Source organism: Camponotus vicinus, unplaced genomic scaffold, assembly GCF_025532165.1.
Source record: "Camponotus vicinus isolate PSW18456_S1 unplaced genomic scaffold, iyCamVici1.0 SCAF_14, whole genome shotgun sequence".
NCBI lineage: Eukaryota > Metazoa > Arthropoda > Insecta > Hymenoptera > Formicidae > Camponotus > Camponotus vicinus.
The window spans coordinates 9,932,886-9,957,560 of record NW_028141950.1 but is presented as its reverse complement, the minus strand read 5'-3'; the positions used below and the strand labels follow the sequence as shown (position 1 = coordinate 9,957,560).

Genomic DNA, 24,675 nt, shown 5'->3' with positions numbered 1-24,675 from the left:
TTTGCCGATATTACTAAAGTTTTAATAACGTTTGTACTTCAAGAATAAAAAGGTTAAAAATATTGTTTCTTTATTAGTCATAGAAAATTATTTAAATTCTTTTATTTATTACCTTGTCAAGTTCTTTCTCAAATGTCGATATATTTTTAACACAATCAAATCCTGGAAATGATAGTATAAACCGATAGTATAAACTGATAATGCTTCCATAAAAATATGTGGATATAATTGTACACATAAATGGATATATGTACAATGAAAATTAATATAAATTCTAGTGATTGTTATTGAATATATTGTCGATCGAAATATTAGCGTTAATAGATACAACTTGAAGAATGTTTGATGAATGGTTTCTTTATTAGACAATTTTTCTATCTCGATATTTAGTAGCTCTGTTCCGTTATATAATTATCCTTAACACAAAAAAATGATGCTAAATTTCTAAATTAATTTCATAAAATAAAATCTACATTAGTATACAACTTACTACATATCAATAAATATTATTATATATATCTAGGAAAATAAAGAAATTTCAAAAATTGAAAAAGAATAACATGAAAATCTGTTGAAGTGCCATCGTATGTATATGTTAATGTAGCAGATAGTAGAAAACTTTATTAATTTTAAAAATTGTTATTTTTAGAAATAGTAATTATATATATATATATATATATATATATATATATATATATATATATAGAAAGAGAGAGAGAGAGAGAGAGAGAGAGAGAGATAAAATAATACAGTCAAATTTTAAAATACCGTTTTAATTAAATTTAATATACTATATAACATCCATTTTTTCTTTGTAAACAAAATTTCGAAACTTTATCCATCTTTTTTTTACAACATCATACATACTTTTTTCTTTCATATTGAATTGTTTTGTTTTATCTTATCTTATTATAGGTAGAATATATAATTTATTATCATTCATTTTTAGTTACACTACTGCAATAACATTCAATTGTTACTTAATCAAGCGAAAAATATCTCTTACCTGCTTGAAATTTAAATCCGACCACATGGAAACACTTTCTTCGTGGAGGCTGTTTGAAGGGGTATAATCCTTCGATATAAAAGTGATAGTTGCCTTTGTGTGTGTCAGTACTAAACCGTTCAATAAAACACATAAAATTGTTCCAAACATAATTTGCATTTTTCGTAAACGTTTGCACTCAATCGGATTCCGTTGAATCCTCAATTAGCTTTTTCTCACTCTACTAATTCTGATGTGTTAATCGAATTGATATTAATTCATATATATACATATATTTTCGATAAATTCCTTAAAACTCAGTTTTAAAAAATCGCAAGTTATTATCTTCTAATATTATGCTTTTAGATTACTCTTTATGGTCGCGATCACAATATATACCTTAAGATTAAATTAGGGAATTCTTAGTAAATAAATAATTTCTATTTTTTTTAGGAGAACAAATGACAATGCAAAATGATACAAAATGATCATTTGATTGTATAGCGAACAGAGGAATATAATTATTATCAGCTTTCCTTTTTCATTAATATTATAGTAGAAAAACGTTGATAAAAGATAACCACAATCAAATTACAAACTATCAAAGAAGTTATAGAATTATAGATCTTGTAACATTTTTAGCCATATTCAAGCACACGCAGCGTGTAATCGAATTCACTTAAATATTTATTACATCTTTGGTTTTATTAAATATGTAATTATGACAATTCGTTCGTACGTTTGTGTTACTACGTATGCTTTTAAAAATCCACTATTTGTACACAATTTTTTGTGATATTCATATGATGCAGTTTGAATCAAACGATAAGTAACGCGGTAGTGTGTTTGGCTAGCGATCACAATACTAACTGACTTCGAATGATCAATCTGATCATATGTTGCCATGACGTCTTATTAGCTGCATTCCGTTTGTAATTTATTTTTCTCCACGGAGATACTCGCGTTATTTCAAAAAGAATTAAAATCTTTAAAAACTGTTTGACAAGAAAGTTATATATGTATAAAACAAAAATAGTTCTATGTATAAATTAAAATAATTATATGTATATATATTTGTTTAATGAATTTTATTAAACTTTTTATATTAATTTATTTCTGAGTATCTTCTCTTTGACATAAGAGGCACGTTTATTATAAAAGAAGATATTCTGATTATAAGAAAAGTAATAATGGATTTAAAAAAGTGATTTATACGTTTTCTGTGACATTCATATAATGCAGTTTGAATCAATACGTAGCGCTTTTAGTATAAATCTAGTAGTTCTAGTATAAATAAATACAAATTTCCAATAGCACATAAATAACTAAAATAAATAAAATAATTGTACGAGTTATTATTATCGTTATTTGCATCGAATAACCTTATAATATAATAGCGTATATAATATAACTTTACTTAATATTAACTTAACATAATATACTTAATATAATATATAATATTATATAAAATAAAAAACTTATAATATTAATTACTTTATTATTTTAATTATACTATTGTAATTTTATATACGACAATTTTTATATGCACCAGTGTGCATTAGTGCATCCAATCAAATTCTCTCTTTCTCCCTCTATAAATCAATTACTTTTTCCAAAAGAGTGATAAACACTTTAATTACGTGAAATATAATTGAAAATAATTTTGTAATGCTCCAGTCTCCTTTTGTGACTTATTCAGTCCATTCATATATTAAATGATATACAACGATGATATTTTTATTTTCAAAAATATTTTTACATTATTAAAGAAACATTCTGCTTAGAATAATTAAGAATAATTCTGTGTGTTAAGAATAACTAAGAATAATTAAACAAGTATTTATATAATGGTCTCTTTTTAAATTCATGCATAATAATAGACGTATTTTCAAATATTTTATAAATTTATAAAAATTTATTCCCTCCACAGCAATGATATATGTATGTACAAAGATTTATATGTATAGTTTGAAATAGGAGAAAGCTCCAAAACATAATATAAAAAAAGCTTAAAAAGAAAATTACAATTGTGTGTTAACATTTATGAATTTACAAAATAGTTAATATTACATTAAAAAGTGTGCAGATCTTATATAATATATAAAATACAAAAATACACATGTTGAATATCTAATAAGTATCGTAAGAAAACGAACATTCAATTATTAGTACATGCATATCCATCTATAATTTTTTCTTCATTAAAACTAACAATAAGTTATTTATATCAGTTAGATAATACATATAACAATAATATTTATTGGATTCAATATATCATCTTTTCTACGTCATTTCTTAGAACTATAATATTTTCGAGACAAAATTTGAAGTTTGATTTAAATTCCGCTGCATTACAACAAGACAGCATTGATATCAAATGGACAGTTAACCTTTAATTATCAATTGTCAATAGATGACGTAACACAACGTTTTATGACACATGGCTGTCGTCAATAAATAACTTAAGATATGCTATGATGCCCGAGGTAGCACATATTCGTTTTATATACGTTTCTTACACGTATCCAATATTTTTTAATCGTAAATCATTAATAAGAAACGTTTCTATAAAAACGTTTTTAAAACCATAGTTAAGGAAACATATTTTGCACGTTTCTAATATAGACAAAATAAAAACTAATTTTTATTAATCAAATTATATATACATATATACATACATATATATAAATATATAGGGAAGACTGGGGACAAAAGTAACATTTTTTGTATTATAGGTCACTAATTAATTATCGTTAGAGATATAAAAAAAAGGTTATATGTTGAAAAACTCCATTTATTGCTCTATTATTATACCTATGTTTCAATCTCAAATGATAGATATTTAAAGAGCTACTATAGCTTTTCGCAAGTACGTTGATTGTTACTTTTATCCTGGGGGCCTGGAACGAAAGTAGTCTGGGGATAAAAGTACCAGTTCTTATTTTCAGGAAAATAAAATAAATATGACTTTTTTCAATTTAAGGCAACTTTTATTATAATCTTTTATTAAGCAAGATAATTTTTTATAAATTTGTATTATATTATATTAAAATAAAAAATAAAATAAATATTTATTTTTATTATCTTTGAAAAACTTAAAAGAAATAATCTTCGTTAAGCAAAATAATTATAAGTAATATCATAAAATAATTATACTTAATATCACAACAGTCTTGTACTTTTTTAAGTCTAAATAATAGTTTAATTCTAAATAATAATATAAAAATTGTATGATAACTACTTATACAAAAGAGATTGATATCTATTCCGAATCAAAATTATGGCATACGTAATAAGAATCGCCTTTGGTACAGTTATTATGGGATCAGCCCTTATATTTTAAGCATTGAAACGTGTTACTTTCGTCCACAGAGTGTCGTATCCCACACAACATGCATGTCTTGAAGACGTCTTAAACATGTCTTTCTTATGACGCCTTTAAGACTTGTCCAATTGACGTCTTTCTGATGTTTTTAAGACATTCAATTTAAGACGTATTTTTTTAAACGTCTTAAAGATGCCTTTCTTATGACGCCTTTAAGACTTGACCAATTGACGTCTTTCTGATGTTTTTAAGACATTCAATTTAAGACGTATTTTTTTAAACGTCTTAAACATGCCTTTCTTATGACGCCTTTAAGACCTGACCAATAGACGTCTTTCTAACGTCTGTAAGACATTCAATTTAAGACGTATTTTTTTAAACGTCTTAAACATGCCTTTCTTATGACGTCTTTAAGACCTGACCAATAGACGTCTTTCTGATGTTTTTAAGAACATTTACTTTAAGACGCCATTTTTAAGATGGCCGCGGTGCCAGGCCAGCCAGGCATTAGACGGGATCGAGTTGGAAAATAAATTATTCCATTTACCAAAGTTGAGCAGTGCTTTGCACAGGTAAGAATTAATGATATTTAAAGCCGGGTCTGCAATGGCCATAGCATAAGGTTGTAAGATGTAAGCGAAATAACCAAATCCATTTCCTATGGATTTCGTGCGTTCTACGGTGGTCTCGCATACGCAGTCACGGAAGAATTCTGCGTTCTTAATTCTTATTGCGCGTCCGCCGTAGAACATACATAGAGCCCATTCTACAATGGCAGTAACAAGACTGTAGGAGTAGAGATTAAATCGTTTTTAGTGAAGTAAAGAAGAAGAAGTAATGAAATAGACAATTCTCATTTTGTACTACTATTACCTTAGAGTACTAATGAGAATTTCTATTTCGTTACTTCTTGTCTTTACTTCATTAGAAACAGTTTATTCTTTACTCCTACAGCCTTGTTATTGCCATTGTAGAATGGGCTTAGGGCGTGTTCCAAAATTCACTATCAGCGCTGAAAATCTTTAGTTCACGTTACGTATATTATATATTTTCATCGCTGGCAGTGAATTTTGGAACATGGCCATAGTAGGAAATGGATTTGGTTCATTTCGCTTACAACTTTATGCTACGTTATATATATATATATATGTATATGTATGTATGTGTAAAAAAATTAAACTCTATATTGTAAAAAAATATATTAATTATCTTTTGTATATTTTTTTTGCAGCATTATGACAACATATGAAGATTTTATTCAACAAAATTTTATTCAACAAGATTGTGACGGTGTGCGTTCCATAAATGGAATGCTTGGCCATCATCGCGTATTGATACTACTAGACTAGTTGTACTATTGAAAACTTTGTCTCAACCAATTAAGGAACAAGTAGATCTTCCGCCAATTCAATATGATCCAGTTTTATGTACAAGATCTACATGCAGAGCTATTTTAAATCCATTATATCAAGTAGACTATCGTGGTAAGTAATAAGATATTATAAATGAATAGAACAAAAATCATTTTTTATTTATCACAAGAAACATTTTGAAAAATATTAAAGTAGTTTATTTCTATTAGAAATTAAAGTATATTTTAATGTGTTTCTTTATTACGATGTATTTACATTCATATTCTTTATTATTCTTTATACTTCATTTAAATTCGTATTTTATTTAATGCATAATTCTCTTGTAATTTTCTGTCTATATCATATAAGATAATTTAAAAAATCAAATTATTTATTAGGAGCATATAGTATTCATAAAAATATTGTAAAGGTATTTTTATATTTCAATAAATTCTAAATTTGTGTTATCATTATATATTATTTTTTTTAAGTTACATTATAATACACATATTGTGAGTTATATTAATAATTATGAGAAAAAAACTTTGCAAAAAGAATTTATGAGGAAATTCTTCGAAATAAGAAACAAAAGGGAAATATATTTAAATGATCAAAATGTATGCATTTATTTGAATAATAGTGTTATATATGTGTTATATATGTTGAATAGTTATATTATGAAACAAATATTTTTGATTTTACTTTTTTTAAGATTTGATTCTTTTCGAACATTTTTTTTATTATCATTTATTGACATTACATAATTTATTATAGTTTTTATTATATATAAATTTATGATATATATATATATATATATATATATATATATATATATATATATATATGTTACTTATATATTACTTTAAATATTATTCTATCTCAGTCCAATTGTATGTATTTATATGTATTATTTAGCGTGCCCAATGTTTGCCATTAATATTTTTACTTTTTGCGGATACATATGTCTGGATGATGAAGAATTAGAGGCACTTAAAGATTCATTACAAATGTCATTGTCTCTGCTTTCACTCAATGCTCTTATTGGTCTTATCACATTTGGCAAAATGATTCAAGTTCATGAATTAGAAGCACAAAGGATCTTCAACCAAAAGTTCAAGATATGTTAGGTACGAATAGAATAAGTCCCAAGTTATATTTACTATATTAGTCATTGTTCTTCATGATTACTTTATTGCATTTTATTCACATTACATTTTGATAGGTATAGGTAGACTAATTCCTGGACAAAATCCAAATCAAGAGGACCTGGTGCGTATCTATTGCCAGCTGCTAATCGCTTTTTGTAACCAGTACATAAGTGTGATATGAGACAGTTCGACAGATCTTTTAGGAGAACTGTAACGTGATCCATGGTCTGTTGGGCCAGAGAAACGTTCATTGCGATCTACAAGTGTGGCATTAGCAGTCGCCACGGGTCTCTTAGAAGCTAGTTATGCAAATACTGATGCTAGGTATTTATATGTTGTAATATGATGTATATATGTTATGTTTTTCATTGTAATCCTACATATAATGCTATCAATGTATTTAAGGATTATGCTATTTGTTGGCGGACCATGTTCTCAAGGACCTGGCCAAGTTGTAACTGATGATTTATGACAACCAATCAGATCACATCATGATATTCAAAAAGATAATGCTAAGCATAAAAAGGCAATTAAGCATTATGATACACTTGCATCACGTGCTGCAACTAATGGCCATAATAGATATTTATAATAGATATTTATTTTTGTGCTCTTGACACCAAACTGGTTTATTAGAAAGGCGACAATATTGCAACTCTACTGGTGGTCATATGATGATGGGGGATTCATTTAATTCTTCATTATTCAAACAAACTTTTCAACGAATATTTGCTACAGATGCCAAGGGTGATTTGAAAATAGCATTCAATGCAATCTTAGAAGTAAAAACATCTCAGAAAATTAAAGTTCCTGGAGCAATTGGATCTTTTGTATGTCAGTGGGAGAAAGGATCAAGTGTTGGAGTACTACAAGAAGTAGGCTTACTTGTCAGTGGAAATTTTGTTCATTGACACCATCTACAACAACAGCATTATTCTTTGAAGTTGCAAATTAACATACAGCCCCAATTCCGCAAAGTGGAAGAGGCTGTATTCAATTCATTATCCAATATTAACATAGTAATGGACAAAGGCGAATTAGAGTTACTACTATTGCAAGAAAGTAAATATATTTTTTATTATACATTATATGTATATCATAAATATTTATAATATCATAAATAATAATATAATATCATAAATATTTATGATGTTATAGGAATATCTTTAATTATCAGTTGGGCAGATGAATCATCATCTTTGCATCATGTAAGCATAGAATTTGAGGAAGCAACAGCTGTTTTTATATCACGTTTAACTGTATTTCGAGCAGAAAGTGATGATGGTCCAAATGTTTGAAGATGGGTTGATCATATTCTGATTAGACTTGTTAGTAGTTTCTATCATTAAAATTGTGCCCAATTACACTTAATATAAAGCTTAAACTTTATATATTTATACATATAGATTTACACATAAATATATATTGTATCTATTTTGAGGTGTAAAATCTTATTATTGCAGTATCAAAAATTCGGAGAATATGCAAAAGATGATCCAACTAGCTTTAGATTGGCAGAAAATTTTTCCTTGTATCCACAATTTATGTATCATTTACGCAGATCACGTATTCAAGTATTCAATAATTCCCCAAATAAAACTAGTTTTTATAGGTAAGTTGTTATTTGTATAAAACACATGATATATTTAAAACTTATTGATTCTTTTAGGTCTCATATTTCATATATCAATATATATTTTTTGACATTCTTTTTAACTGAAAGAAGAAAGGAGCATCTCAGATAAAGTTTTCATTTATCTTATGATAGCAGCATTTGTCATAAGTTGCTAGTGCATGTATTGCAAATATGCAATAATGCAGTTATTTGAAATTAAATTGAATGTTGCACACAAAATGGACACAGTATATATTGCGAATACACTAGCAACTTATGACAAATGACTGCTATCATAAGATAAATGAAAACTTTATCTGAGATGCTCCTTTGTTCCCATCTTTCATCGAGTGCGATTGTGATTGTGGTTGTGCAAGCTGAAGAAAATCTTTCGATTCGAAGAAATAAAGGTAACGTAAACTACGAATAGATAGATTTTAGTATTGATAAAGTTTCGAAACAATCGGTGTATGAAAATTGAAAATGGTGGTCGTTCTATATACAAGGTGTCCCATTTTAAATAACCTCAAATATTTCTCAAATAATACCCCACACAGCAATCTATATCTCAGACGTAAATCAGATATCATTTCGTCAATAAATTTTTGTTGTATTTGAGATATCTTGATATCTGATATATCTTGAATATCTTCAGAATATCTGATATCTTAATTATCAAAATATCTATTAGAATATTTTGATAATTAAGATATCAGAATATCTGATATCTTAATTATCAAAATATTCTAATAATATTTTTACGAAAATATAATCTTTTCTATCTGATTTGTTGCAAGATCAGATATCATATCTCAGTTGAAAAAATCATACATTTTTGCAATCTGGAAGATATCTTATAGATATCCCAGTCATATCTGAGTAGCATTATTTAAATCAGATATTCTGATATTTAGATATCTCTTAGATCTCTCTATGATATATTTTGCTGTGTGGGACGTTTTACAGAAAAATTCGTTTCAGACAAAAATTCGTTTCAGACAAAAGTTATATAGTTTCGAGGGGGCCATAAGATGTTACCATTGGTTTGACCTTGGACAGTCATTTGAAGGTCACGTGAAGGTCACTTCAATTTTTTTAAATTGCACCCCCTTTTTGGTTCCATTTAAATTGAAGGTAATGCCGAAGTATAAGAAATTCAGAGATTTATCTCGAAGACAACAAAACAGACGATTGTTATCACAAGAACGAAAGAGAAATGTTACTGCCATTTCGATAACGAAAAATTGGCAAGACAATGTTATTGCTAAACACAATTCTGTTCATATAGAATGCTTCGAAAATGAGAATTTTGATACAAATAAATCTCCTTTGCAATCAGTAGATGTAGTACACGAGCAATTACATGATTCCGAGAACATTGAAAATATGCATGATTTTTTTTCAACATGTATTGCAACAGACAAAGAAAAAAACACTTTACAACAACGCTTACGTACTTGGGCTATAGAATATAATGTTCCACACACATCTGTAACAAGTTTATTGCGGATTCTTCGAGAAGAAGGTCTCCAAAATTTGCCTAGCGATGCGAGAACCTTTTTACACACACCCACAGAAACGATTATTCGTGAATGCGCGAGTGGTCATTATTTCCACTATGGTCTGGAAAGAGCATTACGGGAGCGCTTAGAACATTATGAAAGTACCAATGATTTGATAAAAATTAACGTTAACATTGATGGCTTACCTCTTGCTAAAAACTCAGCAAGTCAATTATGGCCCATACTTGGGCAAATATATAATAACAATCAATCTACAGAACCCTTTTTAATTGGAGCATATCACGGTTATAAGAAGCCTACGAATGCGCACGAGTTGTTAGAAGAATTTTGTGAAGAATATCTACATCTGCACAATGAAGGATTTTCATTCAAAGAAAAAAAGTATCAAGTAATAATCAGAGCTATTATTTGCGATGCTCCTGCCAAATCCTTTGTAACGGGTGTTAAAGGACATAATGGTTATTTTGGTTGCACTAAATGTTTTTGTGAAGGAGAATATTATAACCATAAGATGGTTTTTCTGCAAGAAAATGCACAATTACGTACAAACAATAATTTCCGCAATAGAGAAAATGAAGAACATCACGTTACAGTATCACCATTCGAATACTTGCCTATAGACATAATTAACAGTTTCCCCTTGGATTATATGCATGTAATTTGCTTAGGAGTAATGAAGAAGATGCTGCTTCTATTGATGAAGGGGCCCCATAAATCGCGATTACGTGCGGCACAGATAGAAGCATTATCCAAAGACATTTTAAATTTGCGTAAATTCATACCAATTGAATTTGCTCATCGCCCACGAGGACTTAACGAATTAGATAGGTGGAAGGCAACAGAATTTCGATTATTCCTTCTTTATTTGGGACCTATTGTTTTACAGAAATATTTGGACGCTGATTATTACAAACATTTCTGTGCTCTACATATTGCTATACGTATATTATGCCATCCTGAAGATTGTTTACGTAACAATGAATATGCTACTGATTTGTTGAAATATTTTGTCAGAACATTTAAAGTATTATACGGAAAAGACACTATTGTTTATAATATACATAATTTAATACATTTGTGTGAAGATGTAAAGAGATATGGATCTTTAAATACATTCTGCGCTTTTCCTTTCGAGAATTTTATGAAAGAACTCAAGAAAATGTTACGCAAATCAGAAAAACCATTGTCACAATTGAACAACAGAATTAATGAACGCGCAATAACTAAATGTGAAAGTAATTTTAATAATAGCAACGTAATAAATATACCGCTACTTCTACATCCAGATGGAAGAAATATGCCCTTAGGATGTGTAAATTCACACAAAAGTATGAAATTTGCAAAATATTTGCTGACGACGAATTCTGCAGATAATTGCTGTTATTTAAAGGATGGATCAGTGTTTTGCATCGAATATATCGGCTACAAAGATAACATACCTATTGTTGTTGGAAAAAAATTTTGTGATCTTCAGTCCATTGCAATGTATTCTTGTAATTCCCAAGACATGAATATTCATACAGCAACGCGGCAAACAAGTGTGGAAGTAGTATCAGCAACGCAAATTGATGCTAAAGCTGTAAAAATATTTTTCAATCACATGTATTATATAATGCCTCTTTTACATTTGTAAAAACAGTGAGTAGTGTTACCTTTATTTATATGCATATAGTACTACATTTATTTTTATGCAGATAAATGTTAAAAGTTATCAAAAATCTTCGATTTTAATCTTCCTTTTTCTAACGACTGTAACGTGAAAAATATTTTTTTTGGATATTTTCTCTTATATGCCAAAAATAACGCCAATTTTATTGCCATCACTTTTTGATACACTTAGAGCTTCTGCCCACAGGACGCGGAAACGCTTGCCACGCGGCAAAAAGTGACGCAGTAATCAATCAACGTATTGTTGTCCTAGTGTTTATTAGCTACCGCGTAACTTTTTCCCGCGCGGCAAGCGCTTCCGCGTTCTGTGGGCAGGAGCTCTTATTTGTATATGTGTAATATATTTTTTAGCATTACTGAGGAAAATGATATTCAACATTTAATCAGTACTAAAATTTAACAATTTCAGATGTATTATGTAATATTTTTTGACGATTGGTGCTCCATAGTACCTGACGTTTGGGTAAATGTTAAGGCAAGAACCTTCAAATGGCCACCAAAAGAAATAAACGTCAGAAGAGCTGTTCAGAAAAATATTTTTCCCTGTGACGACTGGGATGTTCAACAGTATAGACGCATTGTAGGGCCATATGGTAATGAAACTGAAACTATGTAATTTTATTTTGGAAGAATTTTGTAATTACATCAAAATTATTTTGCATAGATTCTTATGAAACAGCCATACAAGCCGAGAAACGAGCAGAAACTGTATCCACATCCGATGAAGGACCAATGCAAGCACTAAGTCAAGGATATTCAATTATACAGGAACCACAAAAAAGAACAATTAAAAGACCACCGTTTCATGATGAACTTGAAAATTACAGCAAAACCGGTAATTAATTCTATTCATTTAATCGTTACCCAAGAAAAAAATGCGTATAATATGGTCAGATGTAAATATACATAATTAGATATGAAAAGATTTGACATATATATAATTTTATATAATCATACATAATAATATTCGAAAAATGATGTGATATGATCATATCTTTATTATCATATTCGACTAGATCTATTTATATATGAAAATAGATGATCAAATATTATTATATAAAGATGTGATCATGTCACGCCATTCTTCGGATATGATTATATAAAATTATATATGTTATCAAATCTTCATATCTAATAATTATGTATATTTACATCTGACTATATTATACCCATTTTTTTCTTGGATAGTGATAATAATTCTAATAATAATTCTACTTATTTAATTGTAATTATTTTATCGTTAATAAGAACAGTAAATTAAGTAATAGTATTTAACTTTGATAGAATATCTAAGCAAGAAAAAGAAGAATGCGTTAACGCCTCCTTGTAATTACGTACCATCTAATAATGTCAGCAATCTTCGAAACAAAGGATTTAATGGTATTTATGGTTTCAGTTTTTCTTCACGGGAAAAAAATTTGTCCTAAATGGATTTTGTCAATATCTGATCATGTCTTGCCAAATAGAGTCATATATGATATATGGTTATCATATATGACTGTATTTGATAATATATATCATATATACGACTATATTTGGCAAGACATGATCAGATATTGACAAAATCCATATATGACGAATTTTTTTTTCCCGAAAGTAGTAAAGTTAAGTTAACTGTATTCTATGGCTATGGTCAGGAAGATGTTATGAATGCTTCGAAAAATCATTCATATATCTTTATTTTCGTGGAATGTAGAACAAAAATAGAATAATGTTCCGAAGCATATCTAACGTTTCCCCGACCGCAGTCAAAGTTTAATAACATTAATAATATTTTGTAGGATCTACAGAAGAAACGAACCTCGTGCAAACGCCTTCTTGCAGTGGCGCACAAGTATCCGGAAATGTTACCAGTCTTAGTAACTTGAATGGTACGCATAATTATAGGATATACAGGGTGAGCCATTTTAATTAACGCACGCAATTATTTCGGAAACAAAGCATTTTAGAGAAAAATGTTTCAGACAAAAGTTTTATGGTTTCGAGGGGGCCATAAGATGGTATCATTGGTTTGACCCTGAAGAGTTATTTGAAGGTCACATGAAGGTCACCTTCAATTTCTTAAATGGAACCTACTATTTGTCATTGCATATTCTTGTAGCTTATCTCGAGAGCTTTCCAAAACACTATAATTATGTACTTTTTTGTTAAGTACTTTTTGAGTTATGAGGCTTGAAATAATTTCTTAATTTTACATAAACCGTAAAATATCTTGTAAAATATTCATTTTTCGATTATCTTACCTTAATACTTTTATGTACAAAATAATGAGAGGAATCAATTGGTGTAAAGAAAACACATAGTTGTTTTTAAGAAAAAATATGGAATTGTTAATTGCAAATTACATATTTTTTCTTCAAAACAACTATGTGTCTTTTTTTACACCAGTTGATTCCTCTCATTATTTTGTACGTAAAAGTATTAAGGTAAGATAATCGAAAAATGAATATTTTACAAGATATTTTACGGTTTATGTAAAATTAAGAAATTATTTCAAGCCTCATAACTCAAAAAGTACTTAACGAAAAGGTACTTAATTATAGTGTTTTGGAAAGCTATCGAGATAAGCTACGAGAATATGCAATGACAAATAGTAGGTTCCATTTAAGAAATTGAAGGTGACCTTCATGTGACCTTCAAATAACTCTTCAAGGTCAAACCGATGATACCATCTTATGGCCCCCTCGAAACCAAACAACTTTTGTCTGAAACATTTTTCTCTAAAATGCTTTGTTTCCGAAATAATTGCGTGCGTTAATTAAAATGGCTCACCCTGTATATGGATTATCTATGTGTGTGTGTGTGTGTGTGTGTGTGTATAAGTTGGGAAATGTGTGTGTATATATATATATATATATATATATATATATATATATATCACACACACACACACACACACATTTCCAAACTTACTGCAACGATAACAATGAACTTTATGTGATGACACTTGCTGCGAAGTATTACTTAAAGCTAAAATGAAATCCTATATAAATTATATTTTATATTTTGCAGAATATATGAGGAAGAAAAGTGTGCGTCTTACTTCTTGTGTGCAAGTACCCAGAAATAGCAGCCAATTTAATAAAGGTAAGCAAAATAATGGTATGTTTTTTTACTTTTCAGGAAAAAAAGAAGCTTATATAAAGAAGTGATTAAATACTTTGTGAAGTTCAATTAATGATTTGTTGTTAATAAATTGTATTTATTTATTTCTTATCTAATTAAACTATTCATGAAGTATATAGCCACTTGTTTATAAGCAAACTCTTATAGCAATATTTAAATTAGATTATGTTTATTAAAAAATTATCTTTTTAAAAAAGGGTGCTAAGTCCACATCAAAAACTGTTACATATACTTAAAAAATTTTCAAATTATTTTAATTTTGTGTAAAATATATTCTAGAAAAAATAATATAAAAAATTGCGTTAAATGAAAATTATATAAAATAGTTTACAATGAATGAAATTTAATAACACTGTGATGAACAGTATAACTAACAAAATGAACTCACAGACTTTATATTTACAGATGTTGACATTACTGATGAGGAATGGTTGAACGAAAGTTTAGTAGGTGATTACGTGTCTTGCGATAATGCTAATGTGCGTGATGATGGTAATGGGCTTAATAATGACAATGTGCCTGATGATAATAATGATGATGATGATGATATTGGTGACAATATGATTAGCCCTGATAATGTGCTTGACGGTGATGACATGACAACTTTCAATGCCAACGGCAATCATTTGGAAAAATGCTGTGGTATGTATTAAACTTTATTCTTTATTCTTCCTTCTTAATTATATCGTTATATTGTACTTATAATAGCAATATGTTATATGTACTTAATTTCGTATGTATGTACTTGTGTAAAATAACTAAACAGATAATTTTAATGATACTTATAAAGAGAAATAAATATTTTTCTTTTTTATCTTATACAGATGCGTGTCGTACCGAACAAAAAATTATTAAAAATCTCATACAAAAGAATACGAGACAGTTGGAGATAATAATAAATTTAATAAATAACGCAGGACCAGCTAATACAATATATAATAATGACGAAGTCCAATTATTGCCGGAATTTCCGCTATCAACAGTTGACGAATTTTTCAAATTTGACACGGATCTCCAAAAGGACAGAGAGATTCGGAAACAATTAGTGAGTACTTTTCTGTTTTTGCGTCCATTTCTTTTTTCTTCTTCTCTCCATTTTTAAATGTGAAATAAATGTATATTTCCATAATTCAATCAACAACAAAAATTCTTTTGTAGAGATAAAAGTAGAAGACAAAATCTAGATATTGAATATACTGGGTGTCACACTAATTAATTCCTCTCATTATTTTGTACATAAAAGTATTAAGATAAGATAATTGGTGTAAAAAAAACACATAGTTGTTTCGAAAAAAAAAATGTAATTTGCAATTAACAATTACAATTTTTTCTTAAAAATAACTATGTTTTCTTTACACCAATTGATTCCTCTCATTATTTTGTACATAAAAGTATTAAGGTGAAGTAATCGAAAAATGAATATTTTACAATTACCTCACCTTAATACTTTTATGTACAAAATAAGATATTTTACGGTTTATATAAAATTAAGAAACAATTTCAAGCCTCATAACTCTGCAAGTACTTAATGAAAACTAACTTAATTATAGTGTTTTGGAAAGCTCTCGAGATAAGCTACAAGAATAATAACGCAATGAAAAATAAATGGTTCCATTTAAGAAATTGAAGGTGACCTTCACATGATTTTGACAACGCTATTCAAGGTCGTGCTAATATTACTGTGCATTATTTGAAACCCTATAACTTTTATAGGAAACATTTTTGTCTGCCGTTCTCGGTTTTCGAGATATTCGGCTGATACGGGTGGTCTGACACACCCCGTATATATATATATATATATATATATATATATATATATATATATATATATATATATTTATTTATTTATTTATTTATTTATTTATTTATTTATTTATTCATATAATAAAAACAATTTTGAAAAATAAAATAATGACAATAATAGGCTCAACATAATAATAAATTACTAAGGGGTAAAAAGGCAAATAAAAATCAAAAGACACGCGGTTATTAGTGCGCAAATTTAGATATATAGTATAAAATATTTACTTAAATTTACTTAAAGCGTAATATATAACATTCTTTTAAATTTTATTACAATTTTTGCTGCCTTTTGTCGCTTAGTAATTTTGAAAGAAGCTCTTAAAATATATTAAATTCATGTTTCCTTTTTCTTCAAGCGGCTTAAATTGAAAATATTATTAAACATTTTTGTAACATTCTGTTATAGAAAAGGAAAATTGCAAAAATTGGAGGAAACACTTTCGTTCACAAGACAAGGAATATTATAAAATACACATTATCGGATGAATTGTGCCGCAAATTATCATGGACAGGCCAAAAAGGATCAACGGCAATTAAGGACACAAGTTTTGTCACAGTTATTATGGGTAATTATTATTTCTTTAAGATATATTTTTATTTCTCCTTTTTATGTAATATTGTTTAAAAATAGTTGCACCTTTAATGTATTCGAACATCAGTATTCGAGATAGTATCTAACATATGCTTAGATGTAACGTGCACTTTTAACTTTAAATTTTTCTTCAGAATTATTAATAAGATCTTACTTCAAATTTCGTTCAAATATTCTTCTACACTTTATACTCTTTCCAATTTTTTACGGATCAAAATTTTTATATTCTTTCCAAAAGTTGCAAACGTTTATAGCTATACTTTACTTCATGACTACCCTATTCTAACTATTGGAATTAAAGCACAAAATATTTTAATAATTATGTAACAAATCGTTTTTCAGCATACGTTTCGGACGACGAAAAAAGTAATATGCACGATATTAAAAAGACCATCCAAGAATGGTTACGACATGCGGGAGATCGCCTCAACTATTTAAGGAACAAGGAGAAAAAGGTTGGTAAATTATTGAAAATTCCATACGATATTATTTAAAAAACAATAGGGCTGTATAATGTTGCTGCATAACATTTTTAGTGTTGAAAATGAGAAAACATTGAAATTAATATATGTTTTTTAATATATGTAAATGTATATCTTAAATCATATTTCACTTATCTATTTCAATTATCTTTTGTATATTTTTTTACAGCACTATGACATATGAAGATTTTATTCAACAAAATGAAGATTGTGACGATGTGCGCAATGGAATGCTTGGTCATCATCGCGTATTGATGCTACTAGACTAGTTGTACCATTGAAAACTTTGTATCAACCAATTAAGGAACGAGTAGATCTTCCGCCAATTCAATATGATCCAGTTTTATGTACAAGATTTAAGCCTACGGCACACGGTACAATTTTTCGTACTGGATTTGATAAGATTTAGTAAAATATTAGAAATGCTGCATTCTGATTGGTGCATTTTTAGTATTTTACTAAATCTTATCAAATCCAGTACGAAAAATCGTACCGTGTGCCGTCGGCTTAACATGCAGAGCTATTTTAAATCCATTATATCAAGTAGACTATCGTGCAAAATTATGGATCTGCAATTTTTGCTCTCAGAGAAATCCTGTAAGAAAAAATTCTATCCATTTTCTTTTAAGCTAAATCATTTTAGCTAGACTAGAGTTTAACTTAATTAGATTTAAGCTAGCAATTATTCAATTTTGGAAGTAAATTCAGCAGAATAGTAAGCTATAGGTCCTTGATAAAAATGACTAAAATAATATGATTTAGATTGTACAGATCATAAGATTTCAATCTTGTATTATAGTATGTATGTATATACACAGCATATATATGCTATACACATAAATGAATAGAGTAAAAATCATTTTTTATTTATCACAAACATTTTGAAAAATATTAAAGTAGTTTATTTCTATTAGAAATTAAAGTATATTTTTATGTATTTCTTTATTATGATATATTTACATTCATATTCTATTCTTTATTACTTCATTTAAATTCGTATTTTATTTAATACATAATTCTCTTGTAATATTCTCCTCTCTATATCATATAAGATATAATTTAAAAAGTAATCGTAAATTATTTATTAGGAGCATATAGTGTTCATAAAAATATGTATAAATATTCAAAATATAATAAAGAAATGAACTTAAGATGAGTTTTATTATTTATTATAGAATAAATCAATAAATCAATGCAGCTATTTTACCGACCGAATTACGCACGTCTAAAAGTCGTCTTAATTGAAATGTCTGAGACGTCTTTATAACATCCTGAGTGAGACATTTAATTATGTCTTGATTGGGACGTCTTGAGTGAGACGTCTTAAAACAATGCCCGACAGATATCTTAAATCGGGACATAAGACGTCTTAAAGACGTCATAAAGATGTAATTCTGATAACTTCTTAAGACGTCTTTAGAAATTTCATGACGTCTTTAAGACTTCTTTAAGACGACATAATGTTGTGTGGGATTACTTCTGTCCCCAAACACATTTTTTAGAATAAAAGCATTATAACCTAAATATGATGCAAGACTTAGCCAAATCAACTATAAAAACTTATGAATACATTTTAGAAGAATACACCGGCAAATAATTACGTCAATATATACACTTTAATTAGGCATAGATACAAAAAAACTAAAACAAGAAATACTTAAGTGAATAATGCAAATACACTACCCAATAAACACATGATGGTATATTATACGTTTAAATCAAGTATTTACGGGAGGTCTAAATGTGATAGATTTAACGTATATCAATTGCGTATAATTTTAGTTGTGATGTCCGACTGATATACGTTGTCATAAACTATATTTATTCGTTTTTTAATGCTATTCTCAAACCAATTAAAATCGTATTTGATAAACTAATAAACTACGTTTTATGAATACATAATTTTTACGAATTACGAGTACCTATATACCCAGACAGCACACATGTCCAAAAGACATCTAAAAGACGACTTAAAGACGTCTTAAAGTCCTCTAGACGTCTTTAAGACATCTTTTGGCCTTTTTGTGCTGTCTGGGTAAACGTATTACAATGACTATTTAAAATACGTATTGTAATGACTATTTAAAATACGTATTGCAATGACTATTTAAAATATGTATTGCAATGACTATTTAAAATACGTATTGCAATTACTATTTAAAATATGTATTGCAATGACTATTTAAAATACGTTATTTTTATTATATTTTTAAATGATTTTTGTTTTTAAATAAACGTATTATATACAATTATACAGGTTGTCCTATTTTAACTTACACAACAAAGTATCTCGAAGATTAAGCTTCATCGAAGAAAATGTTTCGAACAAAAGTTGTAGGATTTAAAAATATCTATTTATTGACCTTATCACTTTGACTTTGAATAGGTAATCAGTTTACATTTAAAAAATATGATTTTATTTAAAAATTTAAGATAATTTTGCCCTGACTTTGACAACTCTACCCAAGATCAAAGTAATAAAATCAGTCAAAAAGATATTTTAAAACGTTATAACTTTTGTTTGAAACATTTTTGTCGATAAATCTTAGTTTCCGAAATATTGTGCTGTGTAAGTTAAAATGGGACACCTTGTATAGCTACAATAATAATAAAAGTAATGAGATTTAGTGCAAAGAATATATGTCACTAAATATAAAATAAAATAATAACAAATTTCAATCGTAATTTTCTTTTATTTTTTAGAAGATATGTTATTTAATTAATAAAAAAATTAGTATTATTATAGACTAATTTACTTCAAAACTTTATTGTTTACTATAATATAATAAGTAATTATAATAAGAAAAAATATATAATATAAAATATATAATAAGAAAAAATTAGTTTCTTCTTTAATTTTTTTTTGCGTTTGCATTATACACGTGGCGACTTTTGGCCAACTTTAGCCACGATTGTATGGCATCTTTAATGCATTGATCGGAAGAATTATTTCCCTTAAATTGCATTTTAGCAGCATCTGCAAGAAATAAAAATTTTTATATATTAAAAATATACGTATTTTAAAAAGAAATTAATAAAGATTACACTTAAATAATATGTATTTCTTGTAGGACTTTTCACACTAAGAAAGAATAAAAGAAAAGAATGCTTTTTAAAAAATTCCATCAATTTTTATAAACTCCGATTTAAATTTTTTATGTAATAACGCAAATTCATAATATATGTAATAACTATAAAAAATTTAAATATTCTTTTAGAATATATAAAAATAAATGTGATAATATAAAGCCCTTTTTATTGTTTATGTATACAAAATTTAAAATAATATATTATAAATAAAATTTAAAATAATATATTTTTAATTTTGTACAATTTATTGGGGCAATATTTAATGTCAAAAAAATGTGTGCGTGTGTGTACTATATATATATATATATATATATATATACACTATTTTTTTGACATTAAATTGCCCCAATAAATTTTATAATTTTAAAATATATTATTTTAAATTTTGCATACATAAACAATAAAAAGGGCTTTATATTATCACATTTATTTCTTCATATTGTACAAAATATTTACATTTTTTATAGTTATTACATATATTATTCATTTGCGTTATTACATAAAAAATACAAGTCGAGTTTATAAAAATTTAAAGGTGATGAAATTTTTTTACAAAACATTCTTTTTTCAGTTAATTTCAGGTAGAGTTTACTTTAATAGAATTTTAATTTAAAGCTTTGTTACAAAGATATAAGATGGCAAAAATTGGGAACATGCAAAAAGTAATGACCTTTTCTTAGACATTTTTGCTGAGAAAAAATTGTTTCCCAATTAGCTACAAAATTTGATAGTGTGCTCTATGTATGTTTTTTTCAGTTATACCCTGTATACATACATATATACATACATATATATACACACATATGTATATATATTATATTACAATTTTCTAAAGAGTTATTGTGATAAAAGAAATAAAGAATATAATAATTGATTTATAATAGATAAATAGAGATAAATAGTTTGAAAATAGTATTATAATATGAACTTTATTTCAATCCATTGAAAAGACTGCATTATATGTACCTGTAATAACTTTCCGTAATTTTGTGGTTTTGAAACTTCTTTTCTTTTGTCCTTTCCAGTTATACGTCATTGCTAACTTGTTTGTGATTACAAATTTCAACATATTCATTACGCTGGCTCTTTGATCAGCACCTCCAATAGTGGAAAGACGTCCTTTCTATGAAAAATTATAATTGCACATTAATCAAGTTTAATTGTTTTAAAATTACAAAAGTAGACGTAATTTTTAGTAGAATTTTAAACCAAACCAGATAGGTATAAGCAGGTCCGGGTATTTCTCGGTCTCCATCTACTGTTTTTATAGATAACAGTTCTTCTAACTTTTTAAAATCATCATCGTTTTTCAATGGTAATTCAGGCAATCCACCTGGTTTTGATGTAGGATCTAAGGATGTCATCATAGTTTGTAAAAGTCGATTTGTACAAGTATTGTTCTGCTCACATAAAATTGTTATCTTCTCCATTCGCTCTATTACGTATTTTTGAAATTGTTGTTGTGACATTGTTGTCCCTGCACCTATTTCAAGTCTTGACGATGTATGTCCATTAAATTCAACGTCGTTTTGCGTATTTTTTGATAACGAACCTATAAAACAATATCAGATTATAATAGGGATAGATTATAATAAATATTCTACTGAAATTTTTAGAAAGAAACATTTTATGTACAGTTGGTTTCACGAATCTTGATTTATAAGTTTATCTTGATATATCTGTCGTATTACTTTATAATAGAATTATATTTAATAATGACTTAATATGCAATTGTATTCAAAGTATAAGTGCGTAGACAACTCTTATATAAAAATACTATACAAACTTATATATCTCTTAAATAATATATATATAAACTCTTAAATATATATGTATACACACACACACACACACACACACACACACACATATATATATATATATATATATACATATATATATATATATATATATAAACTATATACATCTAACTCAATCTACGTTAAATCAAAACTAATATACTTTACTACTAGTTTTATTTTTTTTACATAAAAATAAAAAAATAAGATATAGGATTAATTATTATAATTAATTATTATGATTCCTAATATTTACAATATCAATTTTTACATTTATTTAAATAATGAGATTCTGATGTTTTCTACAAAAAATTTTATTACATATTTAAGATTTACCTACACACATATATTTTGAATACAATTGCATATTAAGTTATCATCAAATATAATTCTATTGCAAAGTAATACGACAGTTCACAAGATAAACTGATAAATCAAGATTCGTAAAACCAACTGTACATAAAATAATGTTTCTTTCTAAAAATGCATAAATGCTGTACATTTTAGATTTAGCAGATAAAATGTGCTAATACATTTTTTTAAAATTAATTAATATAATATTTAATTAAACATTTTAATATATCAAGATGCAAGAAAAAAGGCTCTAATAGACAAATTATAAATAATAAAGAACAGGCAAATAAAGAGCCGAGCGCGGTAAGTAGAGCGCAATAAATTGAGATATGTGAGTTAAAGCAGGTTTATTTCGTACGTTTCGGTCGTTAAATTTGGACCATCTTCAGCATCTGGTAAACAAAAAGTACAAAAAATATGAAAACGATATAAGAATCGATGTAAGATACACATATTATAAAAGAGATGCATATAGAAAAAGGAGATATGAACGGTTACATACGGAATTTCCTTAGAATAAATTTAACGACCGAAACGTACGTGAACGTTATAAAAATATGTAGGTTTAAGCACGTAAGAACATTAGTGTAGAATGAATGAATTTATGAGACTCAATACTATATTAAGGTTGTATTATAAAATCTCTTATAAAAAAAATAAGTTTTTAAATACTAAAATTAAATTATTATTTATTAAATACTGTAGAAATATAAGAATAAGAGAGATTCAATATCATTTTTTATATTCATAATAAAAAATATAATATTTGTGTATTATATGAACAGTTTATCGAGAGACAAGTGTTGGTTAAAGTTAAAAAGTCATAAAATCATAAAAGTTTTGAATATTATTTAATTTTACATTGCATTGCAGAATGAAAAAAGGATAAACTTTCTTTTTGCTGCTTTATTTTGTTAATGCTTATATAAAAGCTTAAACAAATTAGAATTATTTAGAACAAGAAAATACATCAATTAGTATATGTTAAATTACTACATTAAAAAGTGAGATATATGTATATTTAATTATAACTTTATTGAAAAAATGCTCAACATATAATTTACAATAATATTTTACGTATCTAATATATTGAATGCTAAAACGTAAAAGAATAAACTGTAAAAGGAATGAAGAATCTTTATTTTATAAAAAAAGCAAAATAGCATAAACAAATATTCCAGTTATTTATATTTAAAAAAAGGAAATATAAAAATGAATATAAAATACCAATATATAAATTAAAATAAAAATTGATTAAGTCTATATTTTTCTCCTTTACACTAATTCTTACCTGAGACTTTTAACACTCGGTCAACTTTGTATTTCATCCATGTAGCGTCATATGGTTCATTTTCCAATACCAGTGAATCAAAAACTTCTTGAGATCTAGTCTTTGGCCAATAGCATTTCATTCGATCATCTATTAGCCAAATCAATGGGACGACGGCACATTCTTTCTTTTTACCATTTAAAAACTCCACAAGGGCATATGTTTTTTTATTGTTTAGAGGCATAATTCCTATAGATTTTTTGTAACAACCTATATAATTATATTTTACTTTTTTCGGCAATACCTGCTGCTCATAAGAAAGCACATTAAACAAATTTTCGATTATACACAAATACGATAAATGGCTTAAAAAAAGGTTTTCTTTATTTAAATACATTTTAATCAACTGCGATTTTAATGTAAAAATAATTCCTCATTGTAGATTCCGCACAATAACTGAAATAGAATTTTATTGATTTTCGAGAAAATTTTCCGCTTTTTTACATATCCAAAGACTGTAACATAAAGCTGTATTTAACTCAT

At 27.1% G+C, this 24,675-nt stretch overlaps 3 protein-coding genes across 10 annotated transcripts; 2 read left to right on the top strand and 1 right to left on the bottom strand.

Moving 5' to 3' along the window:
• The first annotated feature begins 4,613 nt into the window (after nt 1-4,613).
• On the top strand, nt 4,614-8,138 carry LOC145964710 (protein transport protein Sec23B-like). The gene is made up of 6 exons (XM_083087748.1): nt 4,614-4,882; nt 5,542-5,794; nt 6,578-6,789; nt 6,885-7,134; nt 7,216-7,872; nt 7,969-8,138. Exons 5-6 carry the CDS (start codon nt 7,833-7,835, stop codon nt 8,106-8,108), a joined length of 180 nt encoding a protein of 59 aa, XP_082943874.1. The 5' UTR covers nt 4,614-4,882; nt 5,542-5,794; nt 6,578-6,789; nt 6,885-7,134; nt 7,216-7,832; the 3' UTR covers nt 8,109-8,138.
• Nucleotides 8,139-8,275: 137 nt separating this feature from the next.
• On the top strand, nt 8,276-18,770 carry LOC145964708 (uncharacterized). 7 transcript variants are annotated; one of them, XM_083087744.1, is made up of 12 exons: nt 8,276-8,422; nt 8,480-8,835; nt 12,026-12,209; nt 12,281-12,451; nt 12,901-12,996; nt 13,398-13,487; nt 14,629-14,703; nt 15,148-15,384; nt 15,567-15,787; nt 16,952-17,111; nt 17,480-17,592; nt 17,789-18,770. In XM_083087744.1, the coding sequence occupies exons 3-12, from the start codon at nt 12,026-12,028 to the stop codon at nt 17,801-17,803; spliced, it is 1,362 nt and encodes a 453-aa protein (XP_082943870.1). In that variant the 5' UTR covers nt 8,276-8,422; nt 8,480-8,835; the 3' UTR covers nt 17,804-18,770. The 7 variants fall into 7 exon arrangements, 6 of the variants coding, with proteins under 6 accessions (XP_082943870.1, XP_082943867.1, XP_082943871.1 ...); XM_083087745.1 differs by lacking the exon at nt 8,480-8,835 and having other exon boundaries at nt 8,278-8,422; XM_083087743.1 differs by lacking the exons at nt 8,276-8,422; nt 8,480-8,835 and adding an exon at nt 11,447-11,586.
• Nucleotides 18,771-20,426: 1,656 nt separating this feature from the next.
• On the bottom strand, nt 20,427-24,675 carry LOC145965456 (uncharacterized). 2 transcript variants are annotated; one of them, XM_083089017.1, is made up of 5 exons: nt 24,154-24,675; nt 22,118-22,261; nt 21,924-22,060; nt 21,676-21,832; nt 20,427-20,596 (listed from the first exon to the last, which is right to left on the bottom strand). In XM_083089017.1, exons 1-5 carry the CDS (start codon nt 24,527-24,529, stop codon nt 20,472-20,474), a joined length of 939 nt encoding a protein of 312 aa, XP_082945143.1. In that variant the 5' UTR covers nt 24,530-24,675; the 3' UTR covers nt 20,427-20,471. The 2 variants fall into 2 exon arrangements, with proteins under 2 accessions (XP_082945143.1, XP_082945141.1); XM_083089015.1 differs by having other exon boundaries at nt 21,924-22,261.

Coding starts and splice junctions, on each gene's coding strand:
- LOC145964710 (XM_083087748.1), top strand. CDS start 7,833: ATGGACAAAGGCGAATTAGAGTTACTACTATTGCAAGAAA. Junction 7,873..7,968: donor GTTACTACTATTGCAAGAAA/GTAAATATATTT, acceptor ATGATGTTATAG/GAATATCTTTAATTATCAGT.
- LOC145964708 (XM_083087741.1), top strand. CDS start 9,563: ATGCCGAAGTATAAGAAATTCAGAGATTTATCTCGAAGACAACAAAAC.
- LOC145965456 (XM_083089015.1), bottom strand. CDS start 24,529: ATGTATTTAAATAAAGAAAACCTTTTTTTAAGCCATTTATCGTATTTG. Junction 22,262..24,153: donor CCGAGTGTTAAAAGTCTCAG/GTAAGAATTAGT, acceptor ATTGTTTTATAG/GTTCGTTATCAAAAAATACG. Junction 21,833..21,923: donor GACCTGCTTATACCTATCTG/GTTTGGTTTAAA, acceptor AATTTTTCATAG/AAAGGACGTCTTTCCACTAT.